General features: G+C 35.7%; 1 protein-coding gene across 8 annotated transcripts in view; it reads left to right on the top strand.

Moving 5' to 3' along the window:
- The window catches only part of USP34 (ubiquitin specific peptidase 34), a 138,097-nt gene that overhangs the window by 97,121 nt on the left and 18,427 nt on the right, over positions 1-22,549 (top strand). For 7 of the 8 annotated variants that reach the window (XM_080408192.1, XM_080408188.1, XM_080408187.1 and 4 more), the window contains 24 exons: positions 1,564-1,727; positions 2,727-2,792; positions 5,129-5,275; positions 5,364-5,420; positions 5,522-5,599; positions 6,218-6,312; positions 7,306-7,478; positions 8,059-8,212; positions 9,728-9,806; positions 11,304-11,357; positions 11,454-11,549; positions 13,042-13,106; positions 13,203-13,278; positions 13,381-13,428; positions 14,174-14,239; positions 15,756-15,836; positions 17,016-17,101; positions 18,279-18,447; positions 18,532-18,606; positions 19,174-19,325; positions 19,778-19,826; positions 19,920-20,024; positions 20,148-20,192; positions 21,613-21,717. In XM_080408192.1, coding sequence (XP_080264318.1) covers positions 1,564-1,727; positions 2,727-2,792; positions 5,129-5,275; positions 5,364-5,420; positions 5,522-5,599; positions 6,218-6,312; positions 7,306-7,478; positions 8,059-8,212; positions 9,728-9,806; positions 11,304-11,357; positions 11,454-11,549; positions 13,042-13,106; positions 13,203-13,278; positions 13,381-13,428; positions 14,174-14,239; positions 15,756-15,836; positions 17,016-17,101; positions 18,279-18,447; positions 18,532-18,606; positions 19,174-19,325; positions 19,778-19,826; positions 19,920-20,024; positions 20,148-20,192; positions 21,613-21,717 — 2,285 coding nt within the window. The remainder of the gene's footprint in view (positions 1-1,563; positions 1,728-2,726; positions 2,793-5,128; positions 5,276-5,363; positions 5,421-5,521; positions 5,600-6,217; positions 6,313-7,305; positions 7,479-8,058; positions 8,213-9,727; positions 9,807-11,303; positions 11,358-11,453; positions 11,550-13,041; positions 13,107-13,202; positions 13,279-13,380; positions 13,429-14,173; positions 14,240-15,755; positions 15,837-17,015; positions 17,102-18,278; positions 18,448-18,531; positions 18,607-19,173; positions 19,326-19,777; positions 19,827-19,919; positions 20,025-20,147; positions 20,193-21,612; positions 21,718-22,549) is intronic. The other variant, XM_080408189.1, reaches the window with a different exon arrangement.

The raw sequence follows: 22,549 nt of genomic DNA, 5'->3' as shown, positions 1-22,549 counted from the left end.
CCTTTTTTTTCCCCTGTATCTCTGAACATATACTTCAATAGACGTGCTGAATTATTTGTAGGACACTGTGCCTTTTAGGAGAATGATATCCTTGGGAATGAATAGCAAAACTAGATGCACTGCAAGTTTTTGTGTCAAAGGAAGGATGGGCTGCAGTGAATTTCTTTGGACACTGGATTAGTTCCTCTGTAATTAGTTAGCACTTGTGTCTAGTTGCCTCTGCAGCTCAGATGATTAATTCCCCATTCTATTCTTCTGCGTGGGATGCTAGAAAGAGAAGCCTGTCAGTGTCTAGAAGCAGTACTAATCACTTACAAATGCTTTGTCTAGTCTGGTTACCATCTTCTTGACTGGCAGATGAGAACTTTCCCATTCTTCTGATTTCTTGGCAGCTATATCAGAACAAGGCTTATTAAGAAGAGTCTGTCAGGCTTGCCTAACTTGTCTAGTGCCATGTGTGTAAGAAATAGATTGCTACATCTGCTATGAAATACAGAGGAATAGAGAACTTATGTGGGGTGGGGGGAGGTCTTTTCAATTTGATTCTCTAGGAAATTTAATTCTTGCTTACCTCTATTTTCCTTGTAAATTGCAGATTTCTTTGGTATGTATGGCTTTGAAGTGCAGTTAAAAACATCCCTTCTCTTCCTATAAAAACCGTTCCCAAGTTTATTCAAGCCTGCGTATAGCCAACCACTTCATTTCACTGCACTTTTGTGTCTTATCTCTGATAAGCCTCTATCTATTTTTTATACTGGTCAAAAAGATCTTCTGCTAACTTTGCATCCTCTGTAGTAGATGTCATTCTGAAATCAGCTTCTCTTCTGAAAAGAAAGGTCTTGCTTCATGTGTGGTTCTCTCTGATACCAAATCCGTCTTTTGTTATGTGAAGGGAAGGCTCTCTGACTTGAGTCTCTGGGTGCAAAGGCTCTGCTTTGCTTTCTTGCAGTGTGATGAAGAGGTGCATGGGAAGGGGTAGTAGAAATTACAAGTAATTTTTGTGTTGAGGGGATGACTCGTGTACCTTTGTGAGCTTGTAAGTGTTGTATGTTACCAGGTAAAGATATATTCTCAGTGGTTTAGGTAGTGTGGATATTGAGAGCGCTATGGTTGGCTTGTAGTATGAACAAACTACGTATAGCAGCCAGTGTTTATGGATGCTCTTGATGATCCAAACGTCATGTGGTTTTACCAAATTTTTTGTTTAAAGGTAGAGGCTGGAAGACTTGTTACTATGTGTAATACTACCACTAGAACAAGTGTTAAGAGCTGATACTTGCCATGAGTAATGCTTTGGAGAGCACAGCAAGTCAATTGCAGCCTAAAGCAGTGTGCCATCTAGAAAGGCTCACTGCATATCAACCCATTTCCCTGAAGTACCCTATAGCGCATTTTCTAAAAGAGCAGGTACAGTCTGGCTCATGTCTGTAGATGTAGAATGCATGAACAGGGTGTGTTTTATTAATGTAGGCATATAAAGCTTTTAATCGTATTCATGTTTTTGTAAATTGTACTTTGAATTTATTTATTTATTTCTGCACGTGTGATTCATACTTTTTACAGCTTCCCATGCACCTTACAAGTGGGATTATTGGCCACATGATGATGTTCGTGCTGAATGTAGATTTGTGGGTCTAACTAATCTTGGAGCAACGTGTTACTTGGCATCCACTATTCAGCAACTGTACATGATACCAGAGGCCAGACAAGCAATTTTTACTGCAAAGGTATGCTCTGGGGTCTTGCGTTCCCTGTGTGGATTTTGTTAGAAGTTTAAATTTAAAATTGGTGCAAATGCTGATAAAGTATAGACTTCCTTTTAAGAGTTATTTCTGGATAAAGAATATTTCTTAAGGGTTTAGTTTGCTTTTTGTTCAGTTTGATTCTTTTGCTGATGTCTAAAGTGAAGAGGTTGGGGTTTTTAAAATGTATTTGTAATGCTGTAGGTTCTTAAGGTGGTTTTGTAATAAAACATTTGCAAACTTGTATTTCTATTGCTATCAACTAGATTTATTCAAGTTTGATTTTATGTGAATTGCCTGTTACTTCTTAACTCTGAATCGGTCATTTTGTTACAATAAATGCTGTTCTTCTTGAATGGTTATAAAGTCCTAGAGCATGTGTATAATGCCACCAGAAGTGTACAGCAAGTCTTCTAAATTATTACACATTGGTTAACTTCCAAAAATACAATATTAGTACATCTAGTTATTCATTGTAAAAGAGAAAGCTTCATTTTCGTCCCTGACATCAACAGAGCATATATAATGTGTGAAACACACTAATTGGCAGTGACATCATCATTGCTTTAAGTTACTGGTACTTGTTACTTAATTTCATTCATCTAGAGTTAGGCATTTATAACTGAAAAATAAGGTTCATCAGAACTCCCACATCTATGAATTGAAAAAAATTACTTGAAAATTACTACAGTCTTTTGTAATACCTTTCCAAAAGCTCCTAGCTGCAGTAATTTTTTAGAAAATAGAGGTATTTTTTGACTTATGTTTAATTTTGGCATACCAAAAAATCAGTAGGTAGTGCTTTATATGAAAGTGTAAAATAGCGTACTGTGTGTTCTTGTACACAATCTTTTTTCTCAATTGTCCATAATAAAGTGGTTGGGTTTTTTGTATTTAAAAAGATGAGTATTTCATCTTTTTAAAGGCTGCTTTTGCAAGGTTGTAAGCAAAAAGATAAAGTCTTCTTTTATGAACTTCTTTTAGTATTCAGAAGATATGAAACACAAGACCACTCTACTAGAACTCCAGAAAATGTTTACATACTTAATGGTAGGTGCAAAAGAAGATATTTTATAAAGTATCCTGTTTGGGAGGCAGGGCGGGGCAGCGGAAAAAAGCCAGAAAAATGTAGTTACCGTTCTGTATGTAAATTCTTAGCAGCTTAAGTCCATTGTGCCTAAGTTTTGTGGATAATTGTCTTAACTGAAATATTTTTTACCCACTTATTCAGCAAATCAGTTAAGCAAACATTGGCATGATAGTTTTCATGAAGAGGCAGTGTAAATCCTAATCTAAAATAGGGATTAACATTGGACTCCAACTATAATGAGCAAGCATCAGCTGTTAAATGTTAGTGATTTTAAGAACTGTGTTCTTAAAAAAATGCGAAGTGAATATGTGGGAACGTCAGGCTCAGGTGCCACAGTCTGAGCATCCTTCATTTATTTAAACCTTTTTCACCTAACACATTTAGTGCTCAGGTGAGTACAGGCTATTTACCATAGTTGTGGAACTTCATTTACGAGTGAAAGTGTGAAAAAACAAGTCTGCTTTTTAGTTCCAGTCACGGTGCGGCTGGGTATCAGGGCTGTGCCCTGTATGGACACCTGTGCACTTAGGGTGCTAAATCTCTGAGTGGTGCAGGAGCTCCCTGGCCAGGCATCTCCTTGGGTGCAATAATGGAGGGGCTTGAGGCAACCCACCAGTTTGGGTGATTAACTGTACATTCCCAATGAAGTTACAATGAAGACTGATTGTTACAGGAGCCCTGCAGCTAGGAATTTGGGCTAGTTCTACTGTGGTTTCTGCAGTTCATGTCCAGTTTCCAAACTGACTTTTGTAAATTGTCAATAGAAACTGTTCCTGCAGAAGTGACTGCATAGTACAGTCTTTTGTATGGATTTAAGATATTTAAGAGATACTTTGTATGTCGTTAAGGTGAATCAATTAGTAATGAATTACACAGATGCTGGGGAGGTCACACAGGACTCTTGCCAGCTGGGTTATAATTAGCAAAATAATGATTTGAGGAGTCTCTCCAGGTCTAGCTGAAGTTAACCACTGCAAGGACCCAACCAACAGACTTCCATCACCACCAAACACAGACTGGCTGTCCCGTTAGGATGTTTTGATTCCATATATGAGCACCATGACAAGATCCCAATAAACTATTTTTTTAACAAACACTCAGGCATGAGTGTCTGTCCAGCACCATTGTCATTCATCTTGTTTCACATGGACCTTGAAGTAAAGGGTTTTGAGCTTGATTCTTCATTTAATCATGAAACAGTTTGTTTGCCCCACTTTCCTTGGTGATAAAGTAAAATAAACTATTTTTCATTGCTCCAGTATTTTGAAGGTTAATCTGTTGAAATAAAGCTTTAAAAAGCAACTCAACATTTTGAAATTCCAGAATGAAACAAAACTGAGGCGGTCACAGGTGTGCACTGTTGTTAAAATAGTGAAATATTTCTGAAGTAACAAAAAAAACCCTGAGGAGAGCTGAGTATTTTTGTTCTTGGCACTGGCTTTTGTGAAAGAAATTGATGACCGCTTTGAAGACAAATAGAGGAAAAGAGTTCAGGCATGTAGTGCCTGCTATGAATCATAGAAAAAAAAAATGCATCTAGGTATTTACATAAGCATAAAATAGTATGGGCATGTAAAATCGTATGAATATTTACCATTATTAAAATCTCAAGGAAAGGCTTTATTCCAAAAAAAGGTAGTATTTACAGGAAGCATTGTCTTGCCACACATCCCTAGACCAAAACTGTATGTATATGGTTGTTTACAAGAACAAAGTTCCTTCTGCTGTTAAGTTTGTTCTGCTTTCCCAGTGTGCAAGGCAGTGGAATGGGGCATGTGTGCTTAAGAATTGTTTTATGCTGCGTATTCTTTTCTCTGACTAAACACGTGCAGTTCAGAACTAGATGGTGCATGTTTATACCACAGAGAAGCCTGAATGCCAATGAAGCACTTGTCAAGATTTAAATCCGTAATGCCCAGAAACACGTAAATACAGGCTGATGTTCCTGATATTTTGTATCTGAACAGGTACACAGAATCTGGATGTGTCACATCTTCAGCCAAGTTCTTTTATTTTAAGGATTTGTTAAATTAAGTATTGATTAAATATTTTTAGTAATATTTTACTAATGATATTTTAACAAGTGATATTAGAAGAATCAGTTAAAAACCGATTTACTTTTCATCAGAAATATTTAAGCACTTAACTGTGTTGCCTAACACACGTAGGGAGATACTGTATGTAAAAGTATGTCCTTTTTTAAATAGACATTGATATATATGTTTGATATATCTGTATAAGTTGAAAATGTAAGGATGTGTGTTGATTTGTTTTGCTTGGTAATTTTTACCTAAAGGAAAGTGAATGTAAGGCATACAACCCAAGGCCTTTCTGTAAAACCTATACCATGGATAAGCAGCCACTGAACACTGGAGAGCAGAAAGATATGACTGAATTCTTCACTGACCTGATAACAAAAATAGAAGAAATGTCTCCAGAACTGGTGAGTTATTAAGAGGGAGAAAAAGGGAGCTTGAAAACCTACGGATTTGCTCAAATTTCCTTGACAGAATTTATTAATTCATTCACAGAAAAATACAGTGAAAAGCTTGTTTGGAGGTGTTATCACTAACAATGTTGTTTCCTTGGTAAGTATTCTTTCCCTACCTATCTTTATCTTTTAAAGATTTTTCTTTAACTTCTCAAAACAGTTGTTTCATTGCTTTTCTCTGTTATTGCTATGATTTAGGACTGTGAGCATGTAAGTCAGACTGCTGAAGAGTTCTATACAGTAAGGTGCCAGGTGGCAGATATGAAGAATATTTATGTAAGTAATGCCGGGCTGAGATGTGTAGCATAGATCACAGTTATAAATGGGTGCAGTCAAGTATAAAGACTGTACCATACACTGTTGAACGTATTGATGCTTTCTGTATCTGTACTCTAGTTTTGGTGTCTTTCTAGGTTGGTATTACTAGGTAATTTGGTTGATTTGTTACACCTTTTCAATGCAGCATGCTGTCAGCTGGTGCATTTTTTTACATACACATGTACTATTGCTTATTAATTTAAAACTTAATCATAATTTCAGGTTTACAATTTTTTTTTAAACAGCTATTAATCCCCACACTTGGAATCTGATTTAAAGTACTTGAATTCTTTGCGGCAGCTTGGAATATTGAGTACCATTTTTTGGAATTGTTTCCTTAATTTTGTGGTTTGGGTTAGGTTTTCTTGTCAAACTCTTCTCTTAGTTCGGGTGCGTTCTCTTCATGCAAACGTTTTGGTGCCTTTGATCACATTTACTTTCACAACTTGGGGAAATGTTAATTAAACTTACTGTAAGATTGAAAGGGAGTAGTTTGTAAAGCACATCACGCAAGCAGAAGATACAAATATCTAGGATAAACGTAAGCTTGGTTTTGTTGTTGTTTATTATATGCAGGAATCTCTTGATGAAGTAACTATTAAGGATACCTTGGAAGGTGACAACATGTATACATGTTCTCATTGTGGGAAGAAAGTGCGGGCTGAAAAAAGGTATGATTAAGAAGAATTAAATATTCCTAATGTTTCTTTTTAGTAAAGTACTGAAATTACTATTGGAATAGGAGTAATCCTTTAGATGAAACAGGACTGTGGTTTCATTCAGTGTGCTACTGTGTATGTCTATGAGGATGTGGGCCTTGTGCAAATGAGCACATAACTAGGAAATCAAATTTCCAAAACAAAGAATATAAGGTATCTTCGCAAAAGATCACCTAGACAGTAGAACATTCATGACCTTTTTTTAATGTAATTGCAAATTACTAATTTCTACAAATTTCTTTTTAATCTGTTACTTCTCCTGTTCTTAAAAGATCAAATTCTTTCAGAGGTTGCTCAGTACTTGCATTAGTCATCATGCAGGGTGGTAATGGCTTGGTTTCATACATAACCCTGAATTTCTTAATTAAAATTGGTCATTTTAGAAATGTTTCGGTATTTTAGAAAGTCTGCAAATAAAGGGAAAGCTAAATAAAATTTTAAATTGCAGCTAACAAATTTCATTTTTAGATATGAAAACCCTCATAGTTGTTTTTGTAGCTGTTAAAATGACATGGGTGAAAGAGTAACCTACTTGAAAATCATTATTGTGAAGTTTATGAGATTTACTACAAGATACATTGTGCACTGAAACTTGTCGGTTAGGAGGTAGTGACTCCCGTCTGATGAGGGGATTTGCATTGTTAAATTAATTCATGACTCATTTTACAATACCATTTTAGAAAACTGTTGTTCATGCCATACGAGTAAATTTGCTGTTTCTTGCAAGGCGCAGTGAGAGGCTGAACAGAATTGTTCAGTAGGCTAAATGTGACCTTTCTGCTGCCGGTTAGACTGCCCTGCTCTAGGGCATTGCGATAGCTGAGTTGTGTGGCTGGGCAACAGAGCTGCAGTCTTATGTTTGAAATAAATGTGTTTAAGATCTGTGCGAAAATACAGTTCAGCCTACTAAGCTTTTGTAAATCATGATTATTTCTAATCCTTCAGGGCATGTTTTAAGAAACTACCTCGTATCTTAAGCTTCAACACTATGAGATACACATTTAATATGGTAACCATGATGAAGGAGAAAGTCAATACACATTTTTCATTCCCTTTACGCCTGGATATGACACCTTACACTGAAGATTTCCTGATGGGAAAAAATGACAGAAAAGAAGGTATGCCTCATAAAACACATTCCACAGGCTTTGTCTCTTTCATCTGTGCACCACTTTCTGTGTGTGTAACATAAGCAGTTAGTGATTTTCTTTTTAAGCAAATGAAATCAAAGTAGTTTTGATCAACCTCCTCCAAAGTCACACATTCTGTTTACTATGAGAAAACTGGCCAAATATTTTTGTTTTCATATACTGTTCAATTTGAATTAGTCTTAATTTGTTTTTAAAGTATGAGAGAAATTACAAATAGTTATGTACAGTTTGTTGGTGGCCTGGTTTGATTTTGCAGAGTTACATTTGAACTTCAGCAAATGGCTAACTGCCATCGTAAATAAGATGTGCTAACTCGGTGTAACTTAGTTGTTAGTCCTGATCTCTTCAGTAGCAATGTTTTGCAAGAAAAACCTGTAACTGTTACACATGAGTTGGGATCTATGCTGCTTGTTCTGGGTGTGGAGTTTCTGGCTGTCATTGTCATGCAGTGCTGAAAAGAAAAAAAAACCTGAGTGAAACCACAGGAGAGGTTGAAGTTCAGGTGTTTAGGAAATAACTGGTTAAATACTGTATTAAATTATTTCAGGGTTTAAGGAAGATGGTGACTATTTGAAAGAAACTGAAAGTTACGAATATGATCTGATAGGCGTAACGGTTCATACAGGAACAGCAGATGGTGGACACTACTACAGTTTTATCAGAGACATAGTCAATCCCCACGCTTACAAAAACAACAAATGGTGAGTTACACAAAACAAGAGCCTATGATTTCTTGTTTTAAAGTAACTAAACATTGTTGACCTTGTCAGATGCAGTTGTATAGGAGATATGTGCTATAGGTTCCTCTCAAAAGCACAAGATGTTGGAATTTGGTAGGTGTAAGTATAGTAATTTATTAGCATACAGATTTTGTGTGCTGTAGCTGTAATAAGTTGTTGAATGCCTTGGACACAGGGGTAGCAGGAGAACGTCATGCAAGCCTCGCATTGCAGACAATGCTTGTTTCTGGATGGGACTGTCAATTACTATATTTTAATCAATTTCAGTACAAATTAATAGTAAGATAAAATAGATTGTCCTTCATAAAATCTGGTTGACTTTGATGAACATATGGCTACTTCTATGATTGTGGAATTTGGTCCTTTCCTTTTTTGTTCATTTTCAGTGAAACAACAATTTGAATTTTTCTTCACTTTGAACTCACTGCATCCTGTGTGGCAGAAACAATGTTACAGTACCTAGGTTATCTAAATCTGTTCTTCCTGTGCTTTTTATATGTGGAATTGTTTTCACATTTGATTTTTAAGTTTAGCTGGTGATCTTTTTCTATTGGCCAGCTCCTCCTAGATGCAATTTACAGTGACATACTGGAATATTTGACAGCATTTGTTTGTCTATCCCTTCTTTTCAAAGATTAAAAAAAGACAGGATCTTCGTGCACAATAAGCGATAGATAGGTGAATAAATGCTATGCACCATTTCTTAAATTTTTTTTTTTTTTTAGTTTGTTGGGGTTTTTTAACTATGATGTCTCACTTCTAATTTGGAAACTTCTGCATGCATTGGGCATGTCATGGTTGTGAAGAGAAAGAAGAAGTTGGGAGAAGTAGCCTGGGAAAGGGATGAGACATGGACATGGAAAGGAGGACGGTCTTGCTAGCTGACATAAGAAAGCAGGGAACACTCTGCCTGTCATTTCTGGATGTCATATCTCAGATTCTCAGCTGAGGCCCTGTAATAGGAGACAAGATTTCCTCCATTTCTGTTCTCTGGAATAGCTAGTTGGAGCACTTTGTAAACAATTCCAACTTGTCACCCAATCCCTGCTCCAAAGGGAATCCGTAACAATGTACCATCTTCTCTGCCTCCTTCCAGTTTGAGTTCTACTGTTATATGGAATGATTTTCCTCTTATCTAATTTTGGTTTCCATTTCACTCAGGTTGAAAAGGAAAAGGCAAATCTTTCTGGCTGCATTAAAACCCTGTCTGTACAAGAGCCAGGCTGGAAAAACAAGGAAAATAATGTCTCTCTTAAAAAGAAAAATAAAAAGAAAAATGAAGAACTGTTGAAATGCTAACTTCCTGATGTTATTGCAAAGAAGTCACTTGTGGGATCAGTTTTTAGTTTGCTGCAATTCAAACAACATGAGAAATTAATAGGAATACTTAAATCTGAAGAATCATTTTAAATGTTTGTCATTCTTTATTTGCCCTTAAACAAACAGCAGTTGCTTTAAACGCTTACTGTTTTACAGGTATCTTTTCAATGATGCTGAAGTAAAACCGTTTGATTCTGCCCAGCTTGCTTCAGAATGTTTTGGTGGAGAAATGACTGTAAGTTCTGCCTTTCATTTTTGTCATGTTCAACCGTTACATAGCTCTTCTGAAGACTTTCATTAAGAATTCCATAGTGTTCCTCTTTGGTCTGCCATCTGTTGTCAATGTATGTGAAACAGAAGTGTTAGCTGGGGTTTATTAAACGTTTGACATCTTTATTATGCAGGTAATACTTTTTCTTACGTTCACGTAGATAGCTGTTCTTCCACTATTGATCCTTTCAAAGGCTCTCCCCCTCCTTTGGGCGGGAAAGACTTGACTAAGTGAGACTGTTTGCAAGCTGGTGGTGCAAGCTTCCTAGGGTTTTTTATGCTTTCTGTGGAACAGAAGTTAAGACAATAAAGGAGAAGGGTCTTAATTTCTCATGTGCCAACTATCAAATAGTTTATTTGTGAAGATGAGTCCAAGTATTTTTATGTTGTTTTAAAAGACAGGTGTTAGAATTCTAGCATAGCTATTACTAATGAATCAAAATAAATTAGTGAAGAGTCTCCAAAGAAGGGGTATTTCTTCACTGTATCATCATGTTATTTGTATACTTATTAAAAAGTGAGTGTGCAGCCAATTTAGGAATCCTTCACTTGGATGGCTGCTTTGCTCAGACTGTTAACTGAAGGAATAAATACCTCAAGCCTATGCCTATTCTGGAAAAAATGGGAATTTTTGATCTTTGTCTATATCTTGTGTCAGTAGTTTCCTCTTACGGTCAGATCCTTTTTCACTGGTGACAGAACTGAGCTAAAAACCTGCCAGATCTGTGTAATACCTATGCTGTTGTTCAGCAGGAAAGTTTGAGCTCTGATATTAGTAAGTGATTTTCAGGCTAATGGATCTACAGGCTTAAATAGATGTGCTTGTTCCTTTTATTGTAAGAAGATAAAATTTCTTAAGTTGATGTTTGCTTGCTTTCAGTAGTGCAAGGTTTTTTAATACAGTGTCAGCTTTGTCTTTTGGGTCAGCCCACTGCCCTGTGACATTGTCTGAGTATTTTTACACATTACTAATACAGTTAACTATTGAACGACACTCAAACATTCTCAGGTTATACTTGAATTGATCAATTTTTATTATTATATATCATTATATAAACCACATTATGAATAATGCAGTAACTTACTAAAACAGTCCTGGCCATAAGAAAACGCTTATATACAACTGTCTGATAAAGACAGTACGCAGAAATAAAAGAAAAAAATATTTTGTTTGGCAAATGGATAAAACGTCTTTAGGTGCCTAAAAAGAAGATGTGTCAATGAGATGGATGAGACATGAAATTGCATGAGATACAGGTCACAATGTAGCATAGCAACTTTGGAAAATCAGAATAGATTTGTAGAAGAAAAGAAAGAAGACTACTTTGAGCAAGAAATAAATTTTCAGCAGCCTCTCTGCAAATGTCATGAAAGAGTTTGCTTGCACGCTTATCTCAAACTGTCAATAACCAGACCATTAAAAAAACCCTTGCAATTAATGGTTTTACTTTCTTCTTGACAGACAAAAACTTATGATTCTGTTACTGATAAATTTATGGACTTCTCCTTTGAAAAGGTATTTCTCTTCCAAACACTTTATTATATGATGATATTTCTACTTTCATGATTTATCTCTCAAAGCAAAAATTATACAGATTTTTTTTTCTTAAAGACGCACAGCGCTTACATGTTGTTTTATAAACGGATGGAACCAGAGGAGGAAAATGGCAAAGACTACAAATTTGATGTTTCATCAGAATTGCTGGAGGTACAAGTTGATTTGTTTTAACATAATTTTAAAATACTGTAGGAAATCCTAAACAAATCAGGAATGTGAAAAGTGAATATAATTTAAATCAATAAGATGACAAACCTTGCATTTAGCTGTCTTCCTTAGGAGAACATCATTTGATAGGAAGTAAATTAAGATTTCTGCTGTATGTAAATTTTAGACTTTTTCTCATTCTGTCCTGAATTTTTTAATTCAGATATATGAATCATTCTGCTTCATATGTTTAAAAAATTGTAGAACACTGGTTTTTGTCAGCGTTTATCAGCATTTTCTGATCAGTTGCAATATTACGGGAAGTATTCTCATTAACCACTGTCCTTTTCATCCTTCAGTTTCCTCAGCAACTTACTGCTTTGTGGGGGGACAGGATAAGACAATAGTTCCAGCTGTTTGTTTGCACTTTTGGTACAGGTTGTGAAATTCCGAGTGAAAGCGATATAAGGTAGTGACTATTTGTGCCTATAATGGAAGAGCATCAGTCAGAAAAGGATCCCTTCCCTCTCATAGTCACAGAGTAGCCCAGATGTTGGTAAAAGGGGTAGGGGAAACAAAAATACCAACAACTGCATCTCCCTGTTCCCCTCAGTGATGAGGGCTGCTCTTAGGATACCTGGCTATTTATATAAAGATACTTTTAAAGCCATGTATGGTCTGAGGAATTGGGAAGGGCAGTGCACAGGAGCAGAGTATTTCACTAGGGTTCTCATTGTGCTAGATACATCCCCGATATCGGATTTGTAAGACATTCTCCCTTTTTATCACCTGAAAAGCCACTTTCTCTGCTTCCTTTGGCCAGAAGTATTGCTTCAGATTTTATCAGAATTAAACTTTATAACTATTTTAATGTGAAAAACACTACAAACAGATTTGGTCAAAAATATCATTTTGGAGAGAGGGACGGGGGGACCTGGCATGAAATCCTTTTCTGGTTAATGTTGGAGAGCCAAACCTTACTCTAAGAATTTATCAAAAGATCACAGAGCTCATTAGGCTTTGGGTCAGAACTTCAACCTTTAGACATACCTCACTAGGCTGCTGGAAATTCTAACTTCTATCTAGTAACGAAACTATGTATGTAGAGAGTTTTTGGGTTTTTTTAACTTATTACACTATCGCAGACATTAAAATATGGTCTTACACTGTGGTTCTTTTTTAATGTGTTGGACCAGTTCTCAAAATTTCAGCCAAAGAAAGGGAGTGCATAAGTTGTAAAAATGAGATTACAGGAAGAGGAGAAGGTTCTGAGCTCTGTTCTGCAGTCATGGGACAGGCAGAACTAACACTTGCTATAGTATGGCTAAAAGAACTTGGAGCCAATCCTTCCAAATAATAAAATGTTTCCAGAAATAGTTTTTCACAAGAAATTTTTTTTTCTTAGCCACGGCAAACATTTAAATATTCTTAAAATCATGCTTATCTAGTGAAATAAACGGCTTTCTTGTATCTGATGTTAGCATTTTTTCTTCAGTGGATATGGCATGATAACATGCAGTTTCTTCAAGACAAGAACATTTTTGAACATACATATTTTGGGTAAGTTTTTCTTTAAAAATGTAATATTAATGCTTCTTTTCTTCTTGCAGATTTTCATTATTTATTTTAATTAACAAATAAAATTACTGACTCTAGGTTTATGTGGCAGTTGTGTAGTAGCATCCCAAGCACACTACCAGATCCAAAAGCAGTTTCCCTGATGACAGCAAAGGTAAGGACTTCAAAAGTATCTCATGCTTATTTTAAATTTTAATTTGTTTACTCGTTAATTCAGGCATTCTGTAATTAATAATGCAAATATTTTTTTTTCCAGTTAAGCACTTCCTTTGTACTAGAGACATTTATTCATTCAAAGGAAAAGGTATTCTATTTACTTGTAAATTCTCATTTGAGTAGCTGCATGAATATAGTGAAAAGTATGTCGGTACTTTTTAATTTTAAAAGTGTGATTTTGAGATGTAGTAAGTACCATAGATGATAGAAAGTTAATGTTTACAAGAGTGTGGTGTAACACCTTTATAGTAAGTGTGGCACAACAGAAAAAAATGTGGGCTCTGGGTTTAGGTTACTGTGCCTTAGCAAAGCTTCAGGAGCAACAGATCTTGTGTTCTTTTCATTTGAAAATTCCGGGATGCTTTGGATCTTAACAAGCACTTTGTGAAAGTCTGATGTAGAGGGGAATGTTCAGCATTGAGCTACAGTTGTGCCCATGAATTTTTAAATTATAAATACTAGCGTGAACATAAGAAAGTTCTAGTCCGTGTGAACCATCTTTATTCTCAGTCAGATTTTACTTCCCTCTCATGTGTGGTGACCTAATGCTACTAATTCTAGATTGCCTGGGAGTAGTACGAATATGATTGCAATTCCAGCTGGACAGAATTACAATGGGTAGCTACCGCACACGTCGTGCGGCTTGCATTAGCTTCAGTGTGTGTGCTTGTTATTTTTGTGTAGGTGCAATGTGTTACTGGTTTATAAAGCCTATATTGTTTATAACCATAGTCTTAAGATTCAGTGTTTTGACTGACCATTTAGAAACGTTTAAAGATTAAGTCACAATTTATTATTTTAAGTTTCAGTTTTTTCTGTATTTCTTTTTACAGCCTACAATGCTTCAGTGGATTGAACTGTTAACAAAACAGTTTAATAACAGTCAGGCAGCTTGTGAAGTAAGTGACTTAGGAACTCAGCAAAGTACAAACCAACTTTCTATATATTGTTTAACTTTCCTGGAGGTTCGTATCCCTGGAATATTTTGGACTATGAACTACTGTATTTGGTGTATTTGTGCGCTATGAGATGAAATTCATCCTCTCTGACTACTGCAGATTCTGGGAAATGACTTTTACTTTCAGAAACCCATGGTGAGACCACAGGCCAAAATAATGTTGTCACTGGAATAAAAGAGACAGTGGCACGACCTCTTATTTGATTGATTATTTCATACTGATTTGTGTAATTAAGAGGTGCTTAAATGGAGTCACACAAGAGAAACAGAAAGACAGGCTGAGGTTTAAGGGCTAGAATGGCAGGGAGTGGAGCTGAATCGCAGGGAAGAGGGCCGCGAGGTAGCAGGCTGCGTGTAATGGAGCACCTCGGGGAACAAGGACAGCTCATGTCAGACTTGGCTGAAAACAAATTCATACAGCACCTTGCTTGAGAAGGTGTGCATCTTGAACCCAGTGTGTAGAAAGGGTGAAAACTCCTAGAAGAAGGAGAAAAAAAATGGAGGAATGTTTCTGTACAAAATTTGTCAGGCCATGGCCTGAAGGGAGTCTGGGACAAAGTGGAGAGGGACTGAGAAACCACAGACAAAAGAATTCACCATGGCGTTGGCAAACGCGATTTTGAGATAATGAAGAAAAGTTTGTGATAGATTTTCTGTGATAATTTAAATGTACAAGGACCCCAACACATACTGTATGCTGCATTAGACCTTATTCAGTAGAAAGTCATTAAAATCATTGTTCTTTTACAAATTCATTCTAGGTTGTTACATTGTTATGTAATATTCAGTAGTTGGGTGATACAATTCCGTTAGTCTGGTGTAGTCCTCAGATCCTTAAAAGGATTGAAGACATTCCACCCAGTAACGAATACTGAGGTACAATTGAAATAAAGGAGGAACAACTTGGATTCTTTCTTTTAAACCATCTTTCCTTGTGACTAAAACAAAATTCTGGGATTCAGAATCCTCAGTTGTACTATTTGCTGAGTCTTAATTTTGAATGGATCATTCTGTTATTTTTATACCTTCTCTGTCTCTGGAGGTAGGAAGGCTTTTCCACATGTTAAAATGCAAAAGGGATCTAATTCAGGAACTACATTCTTGTTTAAGCCTATCCCTATTCTACGAGATTCTTCAGCTTATGCTTCATTGTAAGCATTGTGTTTTATTTTGTTGACGTCACTTTTCAGGCTAAGCATGTTCTTCCAGGTAACTGAATAGTGGCCTGCAGAACGCAGGGATAAGAAGATACTGGATATAAATTGATACTGATGTTTACTGCTGTTGATTCCTTTCTTCTCACACGCAGAAAACATTTAGATGTCCCTTGGATTAGAACTTGCTTATTCCTTAATAATAGTAACATCGATTTCTCTTCAGACTTTAATGTCATGCAAAAAGAAGATTGGACTAGAACAACTTTGGAACAAAACTAACCAAGTATGTATCTTCTGCAGTGGTTTTTGGATCGTATGGCTGATGATGATTGGTGGCCAATGCAGATTCTAATAAAGTGTCCCAATCAGATTGTGAGACAGGTAAGAAAAAAAAGTTCCTTAATAAGTCAGGTGACTGCTTGTCCTATGAACAGAAATTATTATGACATATACATTAATTCAGAAAGGTTTTATTAATACCTGTAATTGTCTTACTCTTTAACATTATTGTGTATGATTTAGAGAATACATTGGGAGCATTGTTGTTCAAAACAAAATCACTATTAGTACAGTGCCGTATTTGTACACTTAGGATCACAAAATGTCACAATAGATGCAAGTTAAGGTTTCTAAACTCCCTCATGATCTCTAGAAATGTGAACTCTTTACATGAAAAAATGTTTCTTTCTGATTTAGTTCAACAATAATGGTCAAGTTACACATTCAGAAAATAAAAAAGAATAAATCATGTGTATTCAGTACTCCTCAAAGCTTCAGTTCTAAACTTAAACATTGGGGTTTTGTGGGTAGATTTAATTTAATAGTATTATGCCACAAAGTTTTGTTAATACTCTCTTCTGGAAATAAAACCCCTGTGTTAGTAGCATTTGGATACTCACAAATGCAATTATTATGAATGGTTTGACTTAAAAGTATGCTTTCTTTGCAAATTGTTTAGGTAAAAACTTTAAAAATTACTTTATCTCGCTTGAATCCTTCAGTTGGGTTTCTGATTATTAAAGTAATATTTCCATATAGAACCATACGTAGTTCCTGTATGCAACTTACCATTAAAGGAATATATTCCATGGGAAAACTCTATGCAAGTTCTTAGGCAAAGCTCTAATCCTGATGAATATTTTATAAATTAAAAATTACTGAAAGGAATTGCCTTAAAATTTTAATATAGATTCTTACAGACAGAGGCAAAATAATAATAAAAAAAACGCATCTTGCCAAAAATATCTAAACATTTCAGAAAATAGAGATAGAGGAAAAACAAGATTTGAGTCTTAAGTTGCATTTCAGTAGTATACAGTGTGCACACTCTTATTAAAACCTTTTTTTAGGATTCCTTCATCGGATCTGTTTATAAAAACCAAGTTTGCCTATTCTGTTAAAACGTGATGTATCAGTACTGAAAGAAATGGAACGTGGGTGTCTTAATCTCCACTTTAACTTTGAATCATCTAGAGCCGGAAGTGGTACTTGGAGACAGAATATTCTTTGCTTACAAAATAGGAATGAACATGTGGAGTTCATTTACTTATCCGTTTGCAGATGTTCCAGCGTTTGTGTATTCATGTGATACAGAGACTGAGGCCAGTGCATGCGCATCTTTATCTCCAACCAGGGATGGAAGACTGGTAAAATACTTGAAAACTTCTATTTATTATGTGCATTACTACAACTGATTTTGTTTAATGGATTATTCAGAATGGTCTTGTAAACCCAAAATCACACTGTTTTAATTGTTCTTTATTATTCTACCCAAAATGCTCTGATTTATTTTAAAAATACTATGGTTGCAAAATCTAGTGTGTAAAGATACGTTGTTTGAAACGTTTGTTCCCTTAGACTAGGTTTTCAGGACAGTCTATCTTTTCACTGCCAGTAATAACGCTGCATGAAGCATAAATCTCACTAATTATACATGAGAATCCGATTGTGAATTGGATCCAGAGGCAGATAGGTGCAAATTTTAATTTGTACGTCCAGTAAAATAGGTTGGAAATGAGAGTCAAGTCCTGTATCATATAACTAAATCACAGTTTTTGTCAAAAAGTAGAAAAAAACATACTGGATTCTATTTTGTTTAGCTAACTATCAAGAAAACTGTCACTTTGTCTCTAATTACGATACATAATGAAAAGAACAAGAAAGTGTTTTTTCTTTCATCTCTTGGGTTAAGCTTGTGATGCTGTATTATCAGAGCAAAAATGGCAGAGTTTGTAATAGCTATGCTGTGCCATAACAAAATTCAGGACATGAAGATAGAGTTTTCATGGCAGAAAATAGAAATTAATTTTCACTGGAAGCCTTACTTTAAAAGACACTGTCATCTGTTTTGTTCAGTGATAAGATCCAACTTTCAGTAGATGAATAAGGTTGAAAGTGCATGTTTTCTGCCTTGTCAGGATCCCGTGTGTATGTTTAGGAGGCTGCCTTGCCTTAGTTCCACTGTAATTAGCTTTAACAGCATTCTGTCTTGAAGCTCAGGAAATCTGACATGCAAATCAAGAAGATGATTTTCAGTAGGAGATCCCCTAATACTGTTTTTCTAAGAATTCTTTTCCTGACTAGAGTCTTGATTCAGAATACAAATTTTTTCAACCTTTCAACATTTTGAGTGATGGATGCTGCCATACATTAAGCTGTGGTGTTACCTCGGCTATACTGGGCATAAGAGAAAGCGTTAAGAGATCTGCATGTAGGACAGAGAAGAAAACTGAAAGTTCTTCTGAAATACTTTTTTTGGCTGCTTCAAGATGATTTGCTGCTCCTTGTATTGTGTGAAATACCTGAACTGGTTTTTGTTTTCAGTTCGGATGACATGGATGGTCCTGTGGAAGACATTGGCAGTCGCTCTTGTGTAACGCGCTTTGTGAAGACACTCTTGTCAATTATGGAGCATGGTGTCAAGCCTCACAGTAAACATCTCACGGAATACTTTGCCTTTCTTTACGAATTTGCCAAAATGGGAGAAGAGGAAGTGAGTATAGCCTTGTAGTTTTGGGAATTAGGTATGTATTTGCATGTACTTATTTTCAAGTAATTCATTATCTGCATATTTCAGAGCCAGTTCTTGCTTTCACTGCAAGCCATATCTACAATGGTCCATTTCTACATGGGAACTAAAGGTCCTGAAAATGTAAGTTTGTAGATCTTGTGTAACAAGAACTAGTCTTCCATATTTTCCTTACGTAATCATTAGTGCTGTGTCTCCTGAACCATCTTTCAGCTGTTAAATAAAAATTGCTTCACTAATGCAAATTTTTTCAATATTTAAGTGAACATAGTATTTTTAAAAAGATGTTGAATTGGCTCTTTCTAGTTAGTATAGAAACAGGTATTAAACAGAAGCAATTAAAGTTGCCCTTACCATGCTATTAATGGTAACAGTTGATTGCTTACTCCTATTGTAGGAGTTGAGCTTTTAAATTTACTTGCTTTTTTTTATCAAATAGACCACCATATCAGGCTAGGCAGTGATTTTGACAAACCTCCCTTTTGCATTTGTAAATACAGTTTAGCTTATGCAAAATGAATGCTTCAACATGAAAATCAAGCGATTAGCTATTTACCTGGTTTGATTCATGCAAGTTTCTGAAGTTGGTTTGAATAAAAGGACAGAATGTATGCAAAACCGTGTACAGGTTCTTAGAAATTAAGGCTCAAAAGTGTCCACATTTAAGTTATCTTTTTTTTTCCCCTTCAGCCACAGGTTGAAGTACTTTCTGAGGAAGAAGGGGAGGAAGAGGAGGAAGAGGAAGACATACTTTCTTTAGCAGAAGAAAAATACAGGCCTGCTGCACTTGAAAAGATGATTGCCCTGATTGCTCTTCTAGTTGAACAGTCTCGCTCAGAAAGGCAAGAGCTTTTTTCAGCAAGAGCTGAAAAACCAGAGTAAATTCTAATCCAAGCTAGTTCAGAAAGGAATTAAGAGATTTTGTGGGTCGGTTGTTTTGTTGGGTGGGGTTTTTTTGTGGGGGCTTTTTTAGCAGCATAAATGAGCTTGTATATGTGCTCGTCATCTTTTAAATGGTTAAAATAGAAGCGTTTTGTCATTGTTGACCACATAAAAGACTGAGGCTAAATCCTTGAACACATTCAGTTGCCCACATTTGGGTTTCTTTTTTTTTCTTTGGTCAAAGTACAAAATATTTTTTATTTTTGTTCAGGTTTATATAAATACCTCTATTTTCTCTTGCGTATTGTGATACTGAAGAATATAAACTAACACTCAGCCCTGTATTTGTCCTTAACCTTACTTAATAATTGCTGAAGTAAAAGATAAAGGTGGGGTTTTTTTTGTATTTTAGACATTTGACTTTGTCACAGAATGACATGGCAGCATTAACAGGAGGAAAGGTAATTAATTTAACATATGACCGTATAAGCCTCAAAACCCCCGGCACATATGTAATTGTAGACAGTGTACTAGTATCTTATTATTTGTTACAGGGTTTTCCTTTTTTGTTTCAACATATCCGTGATGGTATCAACATCAGGCAAACTTGCAATCTCATTTTCAGTTTGTGTCGGTACAATAATCGACTTGCAGAACATGTAAGTATCAGAAACTATAGCTATTTGTTGATAACCTTATCTAAAAAGTGTTTTGGGGTAATTTTTATTATTTTAACTGAATCAGCACAAGTCTAAGTGAGTTTTGTTTGTTTTGTTTTTAAGATTGTGTCCATGCTTTTCACATCTATAGCAAAGTTGACTCCTGAGGTATGTAAACATACTACCTGTATATTAAATAATCTGTATTAATATTTTTCTGTTTTAAATTACTTAAATAATCCTTTGCTAATCAAAAGTCTTGCATGGAGGATGATCCATGGAAGTTTTTGTGACATTAAATGAAGTCTAACTGCACTGTATATTAAGTTTGCTAAAGCAGAAATATGGTATGCAGTTTAAGATGAAAGTTTTATTCAAAGCCAAATAACATATTTCTAGATTCTCCACCTATATGAATGTAAAAAAAAAAATTGGTAACAATAAAACATGTGTGCTAGAGTAAGTGGAGATATGTAATTATCGTCTGGTTTTTCAAGTTTTGGGGCACTATTTTACAGTTCTGTGCATGCAAACACATTTCTCAGTCAGAATAAATTCCTGCCCTGGTAATAACAAAAATACTGAGAGTTCCAAACGGATTCCACATGAAAAATATATACAGAGTGGAGAAGTGTACGCTCACACAAGGACATTCTTGCATAGTGCTGTCAGAAAAGAAAAAAGAATCAGGAAAAATTGAGGGCATGTCAAGCAGAGGAGACATGATCATGGTTGGAAAAGAAGCAGGTACTAAATCATTCTCATGACAGCTTTGCTTTGTGTGATAGAATGGGCACTATCAGATGACAGTCTACTTCCTTCCTGTCATGCTAACACTTGCTACATTTTTATGCTTTTTTGCTTTGCACATATACACATGCACCAGAGATGGTTTTGGTGAGGTGCAAAATATAATAGTAGTAACTATTTCATTGAAGCATTGCGAAAAGCTGGGTGAGTCTTAGCAAACAAAAAAACCCCCAACAAATTCATATTAGAGCCAATATGCTAAGAGTAGAAATGTTGGCAGTTTCAGAGGAAAACAGTATGCCAATGGTAATGATCCATGTAAACCCTCAAAACGTGATGCTTTTGGATAAACTTTTCAGGGTCCATGTGACATGTTACGCAAATACATGAAAATAATAGCTACTCTGAGAGAATGAAATCCGAGAGAGAGAGAGAGAGATGTAAACCATGAGAAACTGGTGAATTCTTCAACACTGTACAGCTTGATTTCCCCTGTCCCCCTTTGTTCAGAATGATGTCTGACTTAAAATGTGCACTGTTATTTCCTTGTAACTATGTACTGTTACCAGGCTGGTGCTGTCTAGTATGATTGGGTTCCCTTGCAGTAGCTATAACCAGTGGCTTAATTCTACTGTATCCATGTGTGGATATCGATATGTATGAATTATTTACAGATTAAATAATAAGGGCTTAAAAGTAATACAAATGTTCATGTCTAAAGTTCAGAGAAATCTATTTTGATGCGAACGTTTGGGTTTTTTTAAAAAGACATTAAAGAAAAATCAGTGGATTAAATGAAATAGGTCAAAATGGATATTTGTCTTTTTATGCATTACAGGCAGCCAATCCTTTTTTCAAATTGCTGACCATGCTCATGGAATTTGCTGGTGGACCTCCAGGAATGCCACCCTTTGCTTCTTACATCCTGCAGAGGATATGGGAGGTACAACATGTAAAAGAAAACAAGCTAAACTGTCTTTCTCTTGTTGATTCTTTTAGGTGTATGGAAAGGTTTTACATTTCATTGCCATCCTTGCTGCATCAGTTCATGGGGGGTTTTATGACCGTTTCTCTTCCAAATAAACAGCAACAGCCCATAGACATGAAAAAGTTCTGCTGTAACTTTTGCTGTTGTATTAACAACGTTCTGGTTAACTTGTATTTCAGTTTAATTTTAAATTTTAGTTAATTGAGAAATTAATTGATTCATAATAAGGATCTAGAATGCTGCTTCTAGGCAAATTCCACTTATTTTTCTCAGTTATCTTTTTGCAAGAACTGTAAGAGGTTTCAAGGCCCATCGTTTGTTAGGGGGTTCTCATCCATAATGTACTGATTCTTTGAATATTTGTTTGGCATATTTTGTTCTCAGTAAAATACTCATTAAAATTTTTAACACATAGAATTGTGCTAAATTGAATCTAGTAGATAATTGCTGTGGTGCAGGACCATTCTTTCTCGCATTTCTAAAGTGAGAAAGAGACTTTCTAACCAAGTTGGCACAGAGATAAATTCCTTGATCTGAGCAATGATAAGGAATTAAAGCTTTCACTTCAGCTAACTGCTCTTTCAGTTCCCAGTACAATTCACTGTCTTCATTACTGTCTGAGAACAGTGTGTCCAGCCTGAAGACTTCTGAGGACACCCTGTTGAACGTTCATTCCATTTAATACTCTAAAAAGTGGCGCTGGGGTTTGTAAAAGTTTATTACTGTGCAGAATTGAGACCACCTCTAGTAAAATGTAGCTTACCCACAGAAGCACTGTAGGATAGAA

The sequence above is a fragment of the Falco punctatus genome (genome assembly GCF_963210335.1).
Source record: "Falco punctatus genome assembly, chromosome: 12".
Lineage (NCBI taxonomy): Eukaryota > Metazoa > Chordata > Aves > Falconiformes > Falconidae > Falco > Falco punctatus.
The sequence above is the reverse complement of the archived record's forward strand: the minus strand, read 5'-3'. Positions and strand labels throughout refer to the sequence as shown.